The 17761-nt window shown below is 40.2% G+C and overlaps 1 protein-coding gene across 4 annotated transcripts in view; it reads right to left on the bottom strand.

Moving 5' to 3' along the window:
* Positions 1 to 865: 865 nt before the first annotated feature.
* sccpdhb (saccharopine dehydrogenase b) overlaps positions 866 to 17761 on the bottom strand; it is a 23921-nt gene continuing 7025 nt past the window's right edge. For 2 of the 4 annotated variants that reach the window (XM_057822305.1, XM_057822304.1), the window contains exons 2-12: positions 17361 to 17473; positions 17184 to 17264; positions 16969 to 17098; positions 13528 to 13577; positions 10581 to 10711; positions 7360 to 7477; positions 6437 to 6556; positions 6015 to 6071; positions 4794 to 4905; positions 2632 to 2713; positions 866 to 2566 (exon numbers count right to left, since the gene is read on the bottom strand). In XM_057822305.1, the coding sequence (XP_057678288.1) occupies positions 2452 to 2566; positions 2632 to 2713; positions 4794 to 4905; positions 6015 to 6071; positions 6437 to 6556; positions 7360 to 7477; positions 10581 to 10711; positions 13528 to 13577; positions 16969 to 17098; positions 17184 to 17264; positions 17361 to 17471 (1107 nt within the window). In that variant the 5' untranslated portion in view covers positions 17472 to 17473 and the 3' untranslated portion in view covers positions 866 to 2451. The remainder of the gene's footprint in view (positions 2567 to 2631; positions 2714 to 4793; positions 4906 to 6014; positions 6072 to 6436; positions 6557 to 7359; positions 7478 to 10580; positions 10712 to 13527; positions 13578 to 16968; positions 17099 to 17183; positions 17265 to 17360; positions 17474 to 17761) is intronic. The other 2 variants (XM_057822307.1, XM_057822306.1) reach the window with 1 other exon arrangement.

The following is a 17761-nucleotide window of genomic DNA, read 5'->3' as shown; positions in this document are numbered from 1 at the left end:
GTTGGGCTAGAATTATGCATGTTTTAATTTCACAAATTTAGTACTATTTTGGCCTTTGAGTGCCAAATATTATTTAACTATTGTCACCCATACCAGGTATGCAATAAAAAGTTCTACTGGAGTCACTTTGTACATATACAGTGGCCACTGTATAGAAATATAAATTTCAAACAAAGTGGTATCGGTATGGTATCGGTATCGTCCGATACTGCACTGCCAGGTATCGGGGCCAGAAAATGATATCGGTGCAACACTAATTGTTACAAGGCTATGCTACCTAGTGCTGCCATCGTTAGCTAATTATCTATACCTTTGGAAACCATGTGGGGGGCCTGATAAGCGAGGAGAAAAAGGAGGTGAGTCAAAAGCAATGTTGGGTGTGGGACCCAGTATTATGCGAATCACATCTAAATGTGGATATGTTGACATCCTAGTCTATGCTACCTGATTGCTTATCCTGGCACGGACAATTTCTCCACCTGAGTGTCTAATTCTACCAAGTCATGCGTGAACAGACTCAGGTGTGAGGTAGTCCTGCAGAAAAATGGAAATGAAAAAAAAATTGGGGGCCACCCTAAGGAGCCACCACCGCCCCAACCAATCGGGGAGAGCTCCACCCGCCACTCGGGCAACGAGGCCACCGCCATGCCCCCGGGACGGTCCCCTGAACCATCCGTGCTGCCATTAACTGACCCCCAGCCACCGCCGCAAATTCTTTTCATATTAAAAAATAAATAACAGCCACATCTCGCTGAATTTTTAAGCTGATACCTTTTTCAACCCATTTTGACTATGAAAGGCAATTCTAACAGTCATTGTATAAATATACAGAAATTAAACACACCACTAAAATTCTAAACATTTATTGAACCTTAGGTATACAAGATCAAGTAAAACATAAGTATTTACTATATTTCTATATTAAATATATTAGTTAAAAAGTCCATATATCGGCCCGATATACCGTATTGGCCCGAATATAAGAAGGTCCTGATTATAAGACGACCCCCTCTTTTTCAAGACTCAAGTTTGAAAAAAGACTTTTTGAACACCAAATTTTTATACAGAATTACAGTACATCTGAAACAAATGATTATAGCAATATATTTGAGAGGAAAAGCATGTTATTTTGCCTCATTCAAATCTTAATATCTGAACATTTAAATATGTACACTAAAGTGCAATCACATTCGTAAATGAATGGCTTCTGGGTTTTGAAATGTAAATAAACCTATCTATTGTGATAAAACAACAAAATTGCAAAAACTGCATTAAACATCAAAGTGAAGTCTAACTGTAACTGTAGTCTTAAAACAAATCTGAATAAGGAAAAACATTGCAATAAAATAATGCAAACTGGTTAAACAAGTAGCTGAGATCTGTCATGACAGAACATCGCTTCAATGATATCTGGCGCCATCTAGCGTTGTGAATGGGTATAATGTCTAGACGGCGAATATAAAACGACCCCCTCTTTTTCAATCTTATTTCAATGCAAAAAACACGTCTTATATTTGGGCCAATATGGTATGACCTCTAGCAATAAGGATCAATCAATCCCAATTAGAAATTTGCAAACCTCTTATTGTTACTGTATTACAGCATGCATTCAACATTTTCCTGCATTAGAACATTAAGCCTTTAAACCTTGATAACATCAAGACGGCGTGCATACAGTACTGTATATACACACGTACAGTAATCCCTCGCTAGTTCACGCTTCAAACATCGCGTCCTCAGTCCATCGCTGATTTTTTTTTCAATTAAAAAAATAAATGCAGGATTTTATAGAGATGTCCCATCCAATCACGTACAGCGTCTCACTTCCTCTCCTGAACTTTTCTTTCGCAGCTTGATAGAGTTAACGATGAGTGACAAGGGAGCTGCTTTGAAGCCAAAGAAGCTTGAGAGTACTACCTTTCAAAGGCGCCGACTTGTTTAACTTGTTAAACATTGGCTGTAGTGTGCTATGGCAACTCATTGTGTTGTGTGCCGTTCTAAGCAGCATGAGTTGATTTGAGAGGACTCAATGACGCATTCAATAAAGAATTGTACTTTGGGGTGGGGGGATAAATACATTGAACACAAATGTAAATAAGCAACAGCTCTAATTAGCGGATTTCGATTATCTCGAGGGGGCGGTCCACATTAACCGCGAAAAACGTGGGATCACTGTACTGTGTGTACATATTGTAAGTATGAAGAAAACATTATATTCAAGCAATTTGTAACCTGTTTGCTGATGTGAATTGGGTTATATGTCCTCAAACAAAAGTCTAACTTGTGATTGTAAGGATATTATTTCAATTACAGATTTAATTAACAACCTATTGAGTTGTTCAGCAGATGGTTCCAGTCATCTGTGTGTTCATCTCACTTTTAGGACTCCGGTTTACAACCACAAACTTTTTTCGTACACTTCAAGCACAATACACACAAGCAATTGAGTGCCTATGATTTAGCAGGTTCTTCATAGCTTTTCACAGAGAACTTGAAGCCATGGTTATGAAGGCGGTCGATGAGATTGGTTTTGTAGAAGGCACTTCCTGGTGTGTATACACCTCCCCTGTTAAAATACCGTTGAGTTGATTAGAATTTTCTAAAGATTGGTTGAGAACAGATAGTACTGACCTCCTGGGAAGGGAGTGTCTTTCTTTCAGCACTGTTACTGCGGCCTGCACCATAGCAATCACGGTGGCCACATAACCAGGCTCTAAAACACATTGAAGCAAAAGTGAATGTTAATCAGAAGTGACCAACTAACAGTTAGTGTCTCTTTAAAACATTTACAAGCAACAATTGACACCATGAAAACTAGCCTCTGCATTTCTAATTTTATATTAAGTACAGGACGTCCCCGGGTTACGAACGAATTCCGTTTCTACGCTGGCGCGCAACCCGAATTTCCGCGCAAGTCGGAATGAACCCTTTAAAATTTCAAAACAACTATCCAAAAAGTATTGTACAGTGGTACCTCGACATACGATCGCTTCAACACACGATCTTTTCGACATCCGACGTAAAATTTGACTGTTTCTACATCTGACGACATGCTCGAAATACATTGTTTTCCTACAGCGGATTTTCTTTTGAGAAATCAACATAGGTTCCAACAATATTAGTGCAAGTGGTGAAAAAAAAGGAAAAAGGTGAGGCTTACCACTGAAATGACGATGGAAATGTGGGCGTCCGTGAACTGGCTCAACAATATGGCCATAGAATGTCTCCTATTTAAACGGTCCTCCTCTGACCTCCGTTCGCCAGTCTTTATAAGTTAAGGTGACAATTGTGGTAACATCGGCAAGTAAGTCGGGTTCGTCAGGTTTTTAATCATTTATTTCACAACTTGTGCAGCACAACACATTTTCCGTCTCCTGCAGCATACGCCAAAAACAACAGGACATTAAAAGTGAAACTAAAATTTCTACCGCACGCCCCTATTTCACTGTGACGTCAACCACGTGGTGCGTTCAGGTACAGTACGCAAAACACATCCGCCACATTAGAACCCGATTCTTTACATTATTACAGGAATCACTATTATTATTATATTATTATTCCGTTTTTTATTTTTAATTTGTTCGTTTTGCTCTTTGTAATTGCTATTTGCAATCGTAACAGGAGTATTTTTTAAGGATTTAGTGTAGGTTTTTGGGCTGTGGAACAAATAAATTGAATTATAATGTATTGTTATAGGAAAATCCTGCTCGACATACGACCATTTTGACTTACAATCAAGGTCCTGGAACGAATTACCTTTGTATGTAGAGGTATTTTGTTTAATGGTGGAGGATACACTGCCCTCTGGTGGCAGCGTTGGGTCTGGCTGGACTGTCGTTCAATAATGGTTCCATACATGAGCACTCAGACGTCTCACATGGATAAAGCTGCACTCTGGTTTGGCCCACATAAGGCTTAAGTTGCTTCAGCTAATATGTGTTTGTATATGCATTTGTAATTAAGTTTAGAGCTGTAGTTTGTGTAGTTACGTGTGAGCGATTTACTATCAGAATTGTAAATACGTTAGCATTCATAGCATTTAAGATAGCTGACTTTTGTGAGGCAAATTACACTAATCTACTAAATTTACATATTGATTAGACGAGATGGACATTTGAACACCAATCATTTTGTGTTGAGTTTTATTGTTAAAATGCGTGTCGTTTTGAATAGACGTGTACATATATGTGCTACAGCTTTACAAATTGTCAAAAAAGAAAAACGTTTCAGAAAGCACAAGTGCCTTGTTTGCCGTCTGTCAAGCTGGACAACTTCACGTTTAGCGAGGACAGAAAAAGACATGTTAATACAGTAAAAAATAAGATACTGTGAGGTAGAATTAGGTACTGTTTGAGCAACCAAAAAAAGAAAAAAAAAAAAAAAAAAAGACTAAATGGCGGACGGGACTCCGGCCTGTAACGTTGAAATCACTTAAGTAGAGTACATCGTAACCTGGAGACTGCTTGTACTAGTCAAAGACATGTGTATCAAATGGGTGGTTTCAGTCGTAATTTTTGGCAAGACATACTTTTTCTTTTGAGTTTTTAAACAAATTACCAGTATTGTACATTGGAAACTGAACCATTGCCGTCTAAATCCTTGTAAACTTTGTAGGCAGTAATTCAAACACTATGCTTAACACATTTGCTGCCATTTACGTTAATAGGCACCCGATCCATTTGAACCAGAACAGCTGGGGGGTAAAAACGCTATGCAGACTGCTCTGTAACAACTTCTTTACAGCATTTAAAACTCAACAATAATGACAGATCACATGAGCACTGCACGCCTACCTCCTCCCATGACTTCAGTGCAGATCTTGGCATTGGGTGGTCCCTGCGAGGGGTCCGCACCATCTGAGTATCCCTCTCCAAAAAAGGTCATGTTGAAGCAGGTGTCTTCAATCTGGTAGGTCAGAGTCCAACATGAGAGTTGGACTATAAACTATATACTTAACTAGTTTAGTTTACAACTGTCAAAATGTGCTCTTAAAAAAAAAATCTTTTGCCATGATTGGTGTTAAAGGTATGTAGTGATCCCTCGCTACTTCGCGCTTCTAACTTTGCGCCCTCAGCCCATCACGGATTTTGTTTTTTCTCAATTAATAAAAATAAATACTGTACAGTATATTATAGAGATGAACTGATACAGCCTCTCAATTTCCTTCCTGCTGCTTTTCTTGCTCAGCAGGCAGTTGGAGTTTGCTGGTTAAATATAACGATGAGTGACAGGGGTGCTGCTTTGATCTTGCCAGAGAAGTTTGGTAGCGCTATCTTCAAAACCACAGAGCTGTCAATAATCATTGAGCTTGTTAAACACTAGTGTGTGTGTGTGTGATGTGGCAAGAGAGAGAGTGACGAGAGGGTGGTCTCAGCAGCGTGAGTGGATTTGAGTGGACTCAATCAATGAAGCATTGAATAAAGACAAGCATTTAGCTACGTTATGCTTGTTTAAAAATATTTTGGTGGGACAATAACATGTAATATGTATCTCTTTCCAATGCTAAATCTGAATACACACACGCATGTACATATATATGTGTATATATATGTAAGGGCTGTCAAATTAATCGCGTTAACGGGCGGTAATTATTTTTTTTAAATTAGTCACGTTAAAATATTCGACGCAATTAACATATGCACTGAATGACCCGCTCATGCATTGCCTCAAACAGATTACAATGACGCCGTTTATGCACATTAAGAGTGAAGAGAATGCCACCGGCCGCTTGGGGGCAGCGCCGTTCCATACTCATGTTATTCCTTCTAATAGTGGGAGAATTAGTAGTTGTGAGACGTTTATGCTGTTGCATTGTGCTATTTGTACTCCACACATATTTCTGTAAGTTTTCTTTCTTTTAGTGGCAATTATGTCTCTTGTTGTATTTGATATGTACGGAGATAAGGCATTTGGACACAGGCATTCATTGGACCGCACCGGGTTATGGACCCTACAGATCAATTTGGAACAAAAATAAACAATTTAAAAGGAATGTTTAAAAATAAAACTCTTACCTGTTTAATTGTAGGACCAGCCTGACTGAAGAAGCCAAAGGAAAAAAACCTAGGAAACTGGAAAATCACAAACAAATATGTTTCTTATTCATCTGGGTTTAGTATTCTACCAACTGGCAGTGAACACATCACATCAGTGAACTCGACTAAACAGTGGTTGCAGTGAAGTTGGCATTATGACCTTTCAAAAAAAAAAAAGCAGCGTGAAAGGTTGTGGCTTTGCTGCAAAAAAAAAAAAAAAAAAAAAAAAAACGTTTTGGTGCCAAATCAGCAGACTTAAGTTTGACGTTAGCTTTTACTTGCACCCTACAATTACTTCAAAGAGCTGGTGTTGAAAATAAAATATTTTGGTATGATTGAAACCTGAAGAATGCAGACTGGTGCTTGATGAAGATAAGGAAACAAAGCAGTGATGTGTGTACCGTGGTGAGGAGTTTCCTGCCGAGCCTAAATTTGACCAGGATCCAGAAGAAAACTCCTCCAACAAAGAGCTTGGCAACTGAGCAGAGACCACCTACTCCGACGTAAGCGCAATACTGGATCTGTCAATAGAGGATGGTGAGGGGGTTGGACGAATGTAAAAACAAAGGTGGAAATAGTGTGTCAACAATATGAAAGGTAATATACACTTCCCATTTGGTTAATAAGCTAGGACTTTAAGGGGTCGGTTACATGGTGACTTTCTAAGAATATGAAAAATGTCATGTTTGCATGGTTTCGTCTCCATTCAAACGATGTCTCAATTCCGCGTGAAAACGATGTAGTATTCATGCCAGGCCCGAGGGGGCAGTGCAGTTTTACAAGGCAACAGTCAATAATGCACTTCCGTGACAACAACCTCCTCAATCCGGAAGACAACATACCCGCCGACTCACAGCAATGGCATTTTTTTCCTCTTTTTATTTTCCCCCTACATTTTATTTTACAGTTTTATTCATGGTATTTCTGTAGCTACAATGGAAGCACGTTTAGAGGTGCCGAGTGACAGCATACATTCGGTGTGGTTACAAGTTCTTCCTCCGCAAAACAAAGGAGTCTATTGAACTACATACCATTTTCAAATAATAATTATAAAAAGAAATTTCTATTTTTTTAATCAGTCATTCATTCTGCCTCGTCACTCCACATTCACACTCTAAACCAATCACTGAACGATAATCCTTTTTCTGTCAGTCAATCAGTGATCTGTTTTGTCTGCTGTGAATTATTCTTTAATATGCAGTCAGTTTACACAAAAAACAAGCACCCAGCAATAACAGCAAAAAGTATTAATATTATTCCGAGTTAGTCATCACAAATAACTTAATTCCATTCAGTGGATATTATAAGTGACATGAATACTCACTGGTGATCGGCTTTCTTCCTGGTAAAGGAAACGCTGTGTTCTCTTGACTACTGAAGGGTCCGAACCCATAAAAGGGATGGCGTACTGCACAATCTCTCTGCTAAAAAACACACACCCTCTACAGTGCACACACCCCACAGAAAAGACACACAAAACATGTGCAAGATTAGGCTGTCCATTCATATACGCATAATCAATCTTTGGTCCATTAAAACAAATATCCAATATGAATGGAAATACACATACGCAAACAGTAAACATATACAGTATCGGATCAATGACATCAACACATAGTAAAAGCATGACAGTCCTTTTAAAAACACACAATATGTTTATTCATATACGTATTTTAAAATAACAATTGCCCATCCAATCATGTATTATTCACTGAAATCTGCATGTCTGCCTGTCCTCATTCAAAGACTATGGTGGGTGAGTGAGTGCATCTTTGCCAGAGGATGAAAAACTTTATATTTTTCAAGCAATTGGTTCACACGTTGCCTAAAAAAAAAAAAACAAATGCCACAGTAACAAGACCAGTTCCCATTCATTGAAACAAATCGGTTCCCATTGACTGAAAGTAGAGACGTCCCGATCGCAAATTTTTGCAGCAGAGTCAGAGTCCCCTGATTTTCAGAATCTAACAATGGAGTCCCGATCTGATACCGAAAAAAAGTTTTTTCGAACAAAAGTTCCAAACATGTTACTGTCCCAATGTGCTGCTTTCATAATGCGAATTAGTTTTAAAACGCTGAAAAATGCTTGTCTTTATTAATCGCTTCATTGAGTGAGTCCACTTAAATCCACTCACATTTTGATGCTCACGCTGCTGAGAACACCCTCTCACTTACACAATGAGTTGCCACAGCACACTTATGCAAGTTTAATGATTGAAACATTTGTGCCTTTGATCGTAGAGCTACCAAGTTTCTCTGGCAAGTTAAAAGGTACAAACCTCTCAATCATTGTTAACGTTAAGTACCAAACGCAAGCTGGACAGTTTGGCCGCACTGCTTAACAGAAGGGAGGGTAGAGGCGGTGGTGCTGTACGAGGATGAAGCAGAAAAACATGGATTTTATTTAAAAACCCTATCCTTTTCAATCTATTCCGATCTTCTGAAAAATGGCGCGATCGGCCCGATTTCCGATTACGTGATCGGCACTTTCCTAATTAAAAGAACGACTGCATACTTTGGATAGGCAATTGCTAAAGAATGGTCTTAGATTAATGAAAAACTTTAAAAATCCAAACAGTAACTCGTGGTACGCATTTTGCAGGAGATAAACAACCACCCCAGAGCAATTGTGTCAGGTGTTTTTCAAAAACGCGGTAGTCATTTTATCCAAGGTATAATAAACGTGATTATCCATTTTTAGACTGTAACTACAGTGGGGCAAGTAAGTATTTAGTCAACCACTAATTGTGCAAGTTCTCCCACTTGAAAATATTAGAGAGGCCTTTAATTGTCAACATGGGTAAACCTCAACCATGAGAGACAGAATGTGGGGGAAAAAAACAGAAAATCACATTGTTCGATTTTTAAAGAATTTATTTGCAAATCATGGTGGAAAATAAGTATTTGGTCAATACCAAAAGTTCATCTCAATACTTTGTTATTTACCCTTTGTTGGCAATAACGGAGGCCAAACGTTTTCTGTAACTCTTCACAGCTTTTCACACACTGTTACTAGCATTTTGGCCCATTCCTCCATGCAGATCTCCACTAGAGCAGTGATGTTTTGGGGCTGTTGTTGGGCAACACGGACTTGCAACTCCCTCTACAGATTTTTTATGGGGTTGAGATCTGGAGACTGGCTAGGCCACTCCAGGACCTTGAAATGCTTCTAACGAAGCCACTCCTTTGTTGCCCTGGCTGTGTGTTTGGGATCATTGTCATGCTGAAAGACCCAGCCACGTCTCATCTTCAATGCCCTTGCTGATGGAAGGAGACTGTCACTCAAAATCTCCCAATACATGGCCCCATTCATTCTTTCCTTTACACTGATCAGTCATACTGGTCCCTTTGCAGAAAAACAGCCCCAAAGCATGATGTTTCCACCCCATGCTTCACAGTGGGTATGGTGTTCTTCGGCTGCAATTCAGTATTCGTTCTCCTCCAAACACGAGAACCTGTGTTTCTACCAAAAAGTTCTATTCTGGTTTCATCTGACCATAAAACATTCTTCCAGTCCTCTTCTGGATCATCCAAATGCTCTCTAGCGAATCGCAGACGGGCCTGGACGTGTACTTTCTTCAGCAGGGGGACACGTCTGGCAGTGCAGGATTTGAGTCCCTGGCGGCGCATTGTGTTACTGATAGTAGTAGCCTTTGTTACTGTGGTCCCAGCTCTCTGTAGGTCATTCACTAGGTCCCCCCGTGTGGTTCTGGGATTTTTGCTCACCGTTCTTGTTAACATTTTGACGCCACAGGGTAGATCTTGCATGGAGCCCCAGATCGAGGGAGATTATCACTGGTCTTGTATGTCTTCCATTTTCTAATAATTGCTCCAACAGTTGATTTCTTTACACCAGGCGTTTTACCTATTCCAGATTCAGTCTTCCCAGCCTGGTGCAGGTCTACAATTTTGTCTCTGGTGTCCTTCGACAGCTCTTTGGTCTTGGCCATAGTGGAGTTTGGCGTGTGACTGACAGAGGTTGTGGACAGGTGTCTTTTATACCGATAAAGAGTTAAAACAGGTGCCATTAATACAGGTAACGAGTGGAGCCTCGTTAGACCTCGTTAGAAGAAGTTAGACCTCTTTGACAGCCAGAAATCTTGCTTGTTTATAGGTGACCAAATACTTATTTTCCACTCTAATTTGGAAATAAATTCTTTAAAAATCAAACAATGTAATTTTCTGGGTTTTTTTTCACATTCTGTCTCTCATGGTTGAGGTTTACCCATGTTGACAATTACAGGCCTCTCTAATCTTTTCAGATAGGAGAACTTGCACAATTGGTGGTTGACTAAATACTTATTTGCAATTAAACAAAGTACCAAAACAAATGATAAAAAACTTTTCTGCAACTTTTGAAAAAGTTAATTTAGTATGTGAGGTAAATTAGAAATAAAGAGGGTGGAGAATCCATCTGTCCTACCTTCAGGGAAATAAATCACTCCATTTAGATTTAGCATATGTAAGCATTACATTCCGTTAATGATGCAATTACCGAAAATAAGGAACATTTGCTCAAGAGAAATTGCTCACTGATCAGCTTACCTCGGGCGGACTTTGGTTCCCACAATAGGTAGTGGCTTATGGCCAAACTTCTTCCTCAGCTGGCGAAGGGCGCTACTGTCTGCAAAGCCGTGCACAGCTGACTGCCATGTGGCATCATGACCACACGAGCCCTGCAAAGGACAACAAACACTTGAATTGGGGTTTTGTACTGTTTTGTTGATTGAAAATGGTGTCATTGTTGACATTAACGCTAAGAATTTAAGCACTTTTCTTCAAAACGCACCAGTTACTATATATACAGTAAAATGATGGAAGCAAACAATTCATTTTTTTTACTAGTAAGGATAATGTGACGTACAGTGAAGAAAATAAGTGTTTGAACACTCTGCTATTTTGCAAGTTCTACCACCTAGGAATCATGAAGTCTGAAATTTTCATCGTAGCTGAATGTCCACTCTGAAAGAGATCATCTAAAAAGAAAAATCCAGAAATCACAATGCATGATCTTTTAACAATTTATTCGTGACACATTTGTGTCTATCAGCTAGAATTCTGACCCTGAAAGACCTGTTAGTCCGCCTATTAAAAGTCGACCTCCACACCATGTATTATCCTGAATCAGATGTACATGTTTGAGGTCGATAGCAGCATGAAGACACCTGCCTACCCCATACAATCAGTCAGACTTAAACTTGTAACACGGTCTATACAAAAGAGCTGTCCAAAGACACCATGTACGATATCACCTCGTGGGGTCTCAGTGATCCTAAAAAGGTGAGGAATCAGCCCAGAACTACACGACAGGTGTTGGTCAATAACCTGAAAACAGCTTGGACCCCCGTTTCCAAGGTTAGTTTTGGAAAAACACTAGGCGTCATGATTTGACATCATGCATCGACTGTAGGTTCCCCTGCTTAAACCAGCACGTCTTAAGTTTCCCTATGACCTTGTTGACAATGCAGAGGAGTCATGGGAGCAAGTTTTGTGGTCAGATGAGAGTAAAATAGAACTTTTTGGTCATAATTCCACTAACCGTGTTTGGAGGAAGAAGAATAATGAGTATCCTCCTCTGATTCAGGAAGAGCAGTGTGGTTTTCGTCCCGGCCGTGGAACAGTGGACCAATTCTACACCCTCGGCAGGATCCTCGAGGTTGCATGGGAGTTCGCCCAACCAGTTTACATGTGTTTTGTGGATCTGGAGAAGGCGTTCGACCGTGTGCCTCGGGGAGTCCAGTGGGGGGTGCTCCGGGAGCACGGGGTACCGAGCCCCTTGGTAAGGGCTGTTCGGTCCCTGTACGACCGGCGTCAGAGTTTGGTCCGCATTGCCAGCAGTAGGTCGAATTCCTTCCCAGTGAGGGTTTTAGTCCACCAAGGCTGCCCTTTGTCACCGATTCTGTTCATAATTTTTATGGACAGAATTTCTAGGCGCAACCGAACCGTTGAGTGGGTCCGGTTTGGTGACCTCAGCATTGTATCTCTGCTTTTTGCAGATGATGTGGTGCTTTTGGCTTCATCAGGCCAAGACCTCGAACTCTTACTGGAGCGGTTCGAAGCTGAGTGTGAAGCGGTTGGGATGAAGATCAGCACCTCCAAATCCGAGACCATGGTCCTCAGTCGGAAAAGGGTAGAGTGCCCTCTCCGGGTCGGGGTTGAGATCCTGCTCCAAGTGAAGGAGCTCAAGTACCTTGAGGTCTTGTTCACAAGTGAGGGTAGGAGGGAGCGGGAGATCGACAGGCGGATCGGTGCAGCGTCTGCAGTAATGCGGACTCTGCACTGGTTCGTAGTGATGAAGAAGGAGCTGAGCCGAAAGGCAAAGCTCTCGATTTACCAGTCGATCTATGTTCCGCCCTCACCTATGGTCACGAGCTGTGGGTTGTGACCGAAAGAACAAAATCCCGGATACAAGCGGCTGAAATGAGTTTTCTCCGCAGGGTGTCCGGGTTCTCCCTTAGAGATAGGGTGAAAAGCTCGGTCATCCGGAGAGACTCAGCGTTGAGCCGCTACTCCTCCGCGTTGAGAGGAGCCTGCTGAGGTGGCTTGGGCATCTGGTTATGATGCCTCCTGGACGCCTCCCTGGAGAAGTATTCCGGGCATGTCCCAATGGCGGGAGGCCCCGGGGACGACCCAGGACCCGTTAGAGAGACTATGTCTATTGGATGGCCTGGGAACGCCTTGGAATCCCGACGGAGGAGCTGGTTGAAGTGGCTGGGAGAGGGAAGTCTGGGTTTCCCTGCTAAAACTGCTGTCCCCGACCCGACCTCGGAGCAAGCAGAAGATGATGGTATGGTATGGAATAATGAGTACTATCACAATAACACCAACCCTACTGTGAAGCATGGGAGTGGTAGCATCATGCTTTGGGAGTGTTTTTCTGCGTATGGGACAGGACGAGTGCACTGTATCAAAGAGAGGATGACTGGGGCCCTGTATTGTGAGATTTTGGGGAACAACCACCTTTCTTCAGTCAGAGGATTGAAGATGGGTCGTGCCTGGGTCTTCCAACATGACAATGACCCGAAGCACACAGCCAGCAAAACCCACCAGTGGCTCCATAAGAAGCATAACAATGTTCTAGCATGGCCTAGCCGGTCTCCAGACCTAAACACAATAGAAAACCTCTGGAGGGAGCTCAAACTCTGCCTTTCTCAGTGACAGCCCAGAAAGCTGACTGATGGGTGGGCCAAGATCCCTCCTGCAGTGTGGAAAACTACCAAAATCGTTTGACCTCTGTAATTGCAAACAAAGGCTACTGTACCTAATATTAAAATTCATTTTCTCAGGTGTTCAAATACTTATTTGCAATCACACAAATAAATCATTAAAAAAATCATACATTGTGATTTCTGGATTTTTCTTTTTTGATTATCTCTCTCAACGTGGACATGCACATACGATGAAAATTTCAGACCCCTACCATGATTGCTAAGTGGGAGAGCTTGCAAAACAGCAGGGTTTTCAAATACTTATTTTCTTCACTGTAATTTACCTCAGGCCCACTGCTTATTGTCAGGAAGCTCTCCACTGCCGTCAGCGTCCCTAAAATTATGAGAGTAGATGAAGATGATAAATAATAATGTAACGGCAGTCATAAGCAAATGTAATCTAAAAAAGAAGATTTTCTGAAACTCAACTTCAATTTGGATATCTTTGTTTGAAAGTTATAATCTAGCTTGACTTTGTTCGACAATGTCATTCACCACACTGCTACCTTTATTGATAAAGTGTCATATGTAGGCTCTTTGATTACAAGATGCCTTTGCAAGTGAAAATACTATTGAATCTTTTCCACTTTTGAGGGGAATAGGGTTCATTCATTCATCTTCTGAATCGCTTATCCTCACAAGGATCGTGGGGGTGCTGGAGTTATTCCCAGGTAACAACAGGCAGGATATAGATATAGAATAGAATAGCCCTTTGTTGTCATTGTACAGTTGTACCATTAAATTTTGGAAGGTTTAGGGGTGCTTTGCTACAGCAGGACCTGGCCAGCTCACCATCATAGAATCCATAATGAATTCTATCGTGCATCAGAAGGCGCTTGAGGAACATGTGAGATTAGCTGTGAAAAAAATTACAGCTGAAGCGAAGCTAGACCCTGTGACATGACAATGACCCAAAACATACCAGTAAATCCACCAAGGAATGGCTGAAAAGGAAGAAATGGAGAGTGCTGAAATGGCCGAGTCGAATCCCAGATCTTAATCCCATTGAGATACTGTGGGGAGACTTGAAACAGGCTGTACATGCAAGAAAGCCTTCAAACATCTCAGAGCTGAAAGTATTCTGCGTTGAGGCGTGGGGCAAACTTTCTTCAGACTAATGTCAAAGACTGAAAGATGGCTACAAAAGGTGTCTCACTGAAGTTATTCAAGCCAAAGGGGGTAACAGTAGCTATTAGGTGGTAGGGTGTTCTAACTTTTTCATCAGTTAGAATATGCATTTTTGTTGATATATTTGGTTTAATGAAAAAAACAATGTTATTTTTTGTTGTTTATCTGCAATTAAATAACTTTCTACTCCAGAGATAAAGAAAAACAAGATCAGACATTTATATGTGAACATTTCTTAATAAAGAACTGAATATTTAATGGGGTGTCCTAAATTTTTCACATACAGTGCCCTCCATAATTATTGGCACCCCTGAAAAAGATGTGTTTTTTAGCTTCTAATATATTTTTTATTCAAATAATATGGGACCTTAATGAAAAAAAGGGAAAAATCCAACCTTCAATAACAGTGCATTCATTCAGTGGGGAAAAAATCCCACATAAAGAAAAAATTATTTGACATCAAATAATGTGTGTCACAATTATTAACACCCCTGATGTTAATACTTTGTACAACCCCCTTTTGCCAACAAAACAAGGTCTGGGGACTGAGATGGCCATGGGAGGAGCTTGATTTTGTGTCTGGTGAACCATTTCTGTGGAGATTTGGCCATATGTTTAGGGTCATTGTCTTGCTGAAAGACCCAGTGAGGACCAATCTTCAGCTTTCGGGCAGAGGGCAACAGATTTTGATTTTAAATGTCCTGGTATTTCAAAACATTCATGATGCCATGCACCCTAACAAGGTTCGCAGGGCCTTTGGAAGCGAAACAGCCCCACATCATCACTGACCCACCCCCATACTTCACAGTGGGTATGAGGTGCTTTTCAGCATGCGCATCTTTCGTGGCACGCCAGGCCCACTTAGGGTGTTTGTTGCCAAAAAGCTCAATCTCAATCTACACACGGTCCCAGTAGAAGCCTGGGACCGTGTGTATTTTTGTGTCTGGTCCCCAGACCTTGTTTTGTTGGCAAAAGGGGGTTGTACAAAGTATTAACACCAGGGGTGCTAATAATTGTGACACACATTATTTTATGTCAAATATTTTTTTCTTTATGTGGGATTTTTTTCCCCGCTGAATGAATGCACGTGAATTAAAGGTTGGATTTTTCTCTGTTTTTTCCATCAAGGTCCCATATTATTTGAATATATATATGTATACTGGACTGTCTCAGAAAATTAGAATACACAATATTCTAATTTTTTGAGACAGTCCTGTGTATATATACAGGACTGTCTCAGGAAATTAGAATACACAATATTCTGATTTCCTGACTGTCTCAGGAAATTAGAATATTGTGTATTCTAATTTCCTGAGACTGTCCTGTATATATACACAGGACTGTCTCAAAAAATTAGAATATTGTGTATTCTAATTTTCTGAGACAGATTAGAATACACAATATTCTGATTTCCTGACTGTCTCAGGAAATTAGAATATTGTGTATTCTAATTTCCTGAGACTGTCCTGTATATATACACAGGACTGTCTCAAAAAATTAGAATATTGTGTATTCTAATTTTCTGAGACAGTCCAGTATACATATATGTTAGAAGCTAAAAAAAACACATCTTTTTCAGGGGTGCCAATAAATATGGAGGGCACTGTAACTCTCGTGCTGCAACGATTAATCGATTAACTCGAGTATTCGATTAGAAAAAAAGTATTCGAATTAAATTTTGCTGTCTCGAGTATTGTTTTAATTAAAGTGGCATTGTAATGGTTTGTTTTAAAAGTGTTTGCCTTTAGTTTTATTGATTTGGGCAGATTCAATGCCCTCTAGTGGCAACAGTGAATATGACATAACTCATTTCACATAGCATAATCCTGCTGCTCCCTGTTAAGACCAACATAAGCTAAGTTTTTGTTTGAGCTAATGTTTTTTTAATGAATTTGTAATTTAGTTTAAAGGAATATTTAGCCGTTTTTTTGTGGGAATATGTGTTTGAACTTTTTGTTAAGTGCATTGTTAAAAAAAAGTTGGCATTTTATAGCATTTAAACTAGCGGACTTTTGCTATGTAAGTTAGCCAATTCTTTTGTTGTACATATATCCTCATTTATTTATTTATTTTATACCGTTTGAGGCTCAGGCCATGTTTTTAAATTTTTTTATGTTCCTTATCTGATTAATCGATTATTCGAACTAACTAGTTCATCGATTAATCGACTACTAAAATAATCGATAGCTGCAGGCCTAAACTGTACATGACTGATTAAGGCTACAGCTACTGCAGCTTATTTTTGTGATCCATCTATCAACTAGTTAGTTCGAATAATCAAGTAATCGGATTAGGAACATTTAATGGTTTGCAGAATGTGTTGCCTTGCCTTAACAGGCTGGATTTAGCCACGTCAGATGAGTTATGCCATATTCACTGCTGCAACTAGAGGGCAGTGTATCCAACAAAATCAATAGAACTAAAATAAAACACTTTAAAAACAAAACATTACAATGCCACTCTAATTAAACGAATCTTCGAAACAGCAAAATTTGATTCGAATCTTTTTTCTAATCAAATTCCTCGAGTTAATCAATTAATTGCTGCAGCACTACTTCTGATAGTCCACTGTCTGGCCATGAGAAAATAAGTCTAACCTTTAAAGTGGCTCTGAGTATAGAGAATTCCCAGGTCTGCCGGTATAGAGTCGAAGCCACAGCTGCCTATTACGTACACTCCTCTGTCCAAAGCCTTCGTGTGGTACTCGAACTGCATGCGTTCCAGAAACTGCCAAGACAATGTTTTTTTTTTAAGGCAAGTAGCATTTTTGTGGCTGTTTGCGTCTTAGCTTACACGTAATCAAACAAATTACCTGAGGCTCACCACAGATGTCAATGTAGTGAGCTCCGTTCTCCACGCATGCGGCTACCACCGGTTCGCCATAAAACCTGTACTGAGACAATGACACCAACAACATGTTGCATCAGTCTTCAATTCAACATGGTTTGTTTTAATTCATTCTTCAATGACTGCAGCTTTCAATACTTACTGGACCCACACAGTTGAGAATAACCAGAGCCTTCTGGCACATGATGGCCAGAGATTCTTTATTAGACACATCTGCTTCAATGATGTCAATGTCTGTGTTCAACTCAGGCATGGCTGGAAAATAAAAGACAGCTTTGTAATAGAGATCATTGTTTAAAATGTACAAATGTTATCACATCATCTTTTACAACAAAACAGTTTTTTTCTCCCCTCTCTCATTCTTACAGTGCATTTTTTCAGTTTTTTTCTATGATGCCAAAAGACAAAACTTGCCGATATAGTCTGTGTGACAGACACACTAATGCAGATGACTAGATGAGTATAAGTTACTGCACGCCGCAACAAGCACTTAAGTCACTAAGGCTACGTTCATACTACAAGTCTTAATGCACGAATCCGATT

The sequence above is a fragment of the Corythoichthys intestinalis genome, chromosome 19, assembly GCF_030265065.1.
Source record: "Corythoichthys intestinalis isolate RoL2023-P3 chromosome 19, ASM3026506v1, whole genome shotgun sequence".
Taxonomy (NCBI): Eukaryota; Metazoa; Chordata; class Actinopteri; order Syngnathiformes; family Syngnathidae; genus Corythoichthys; species Corythoichthys intestinalis.
This window is presented reverse-complemented; position numbering and strand designations above follow the sequence as displayed.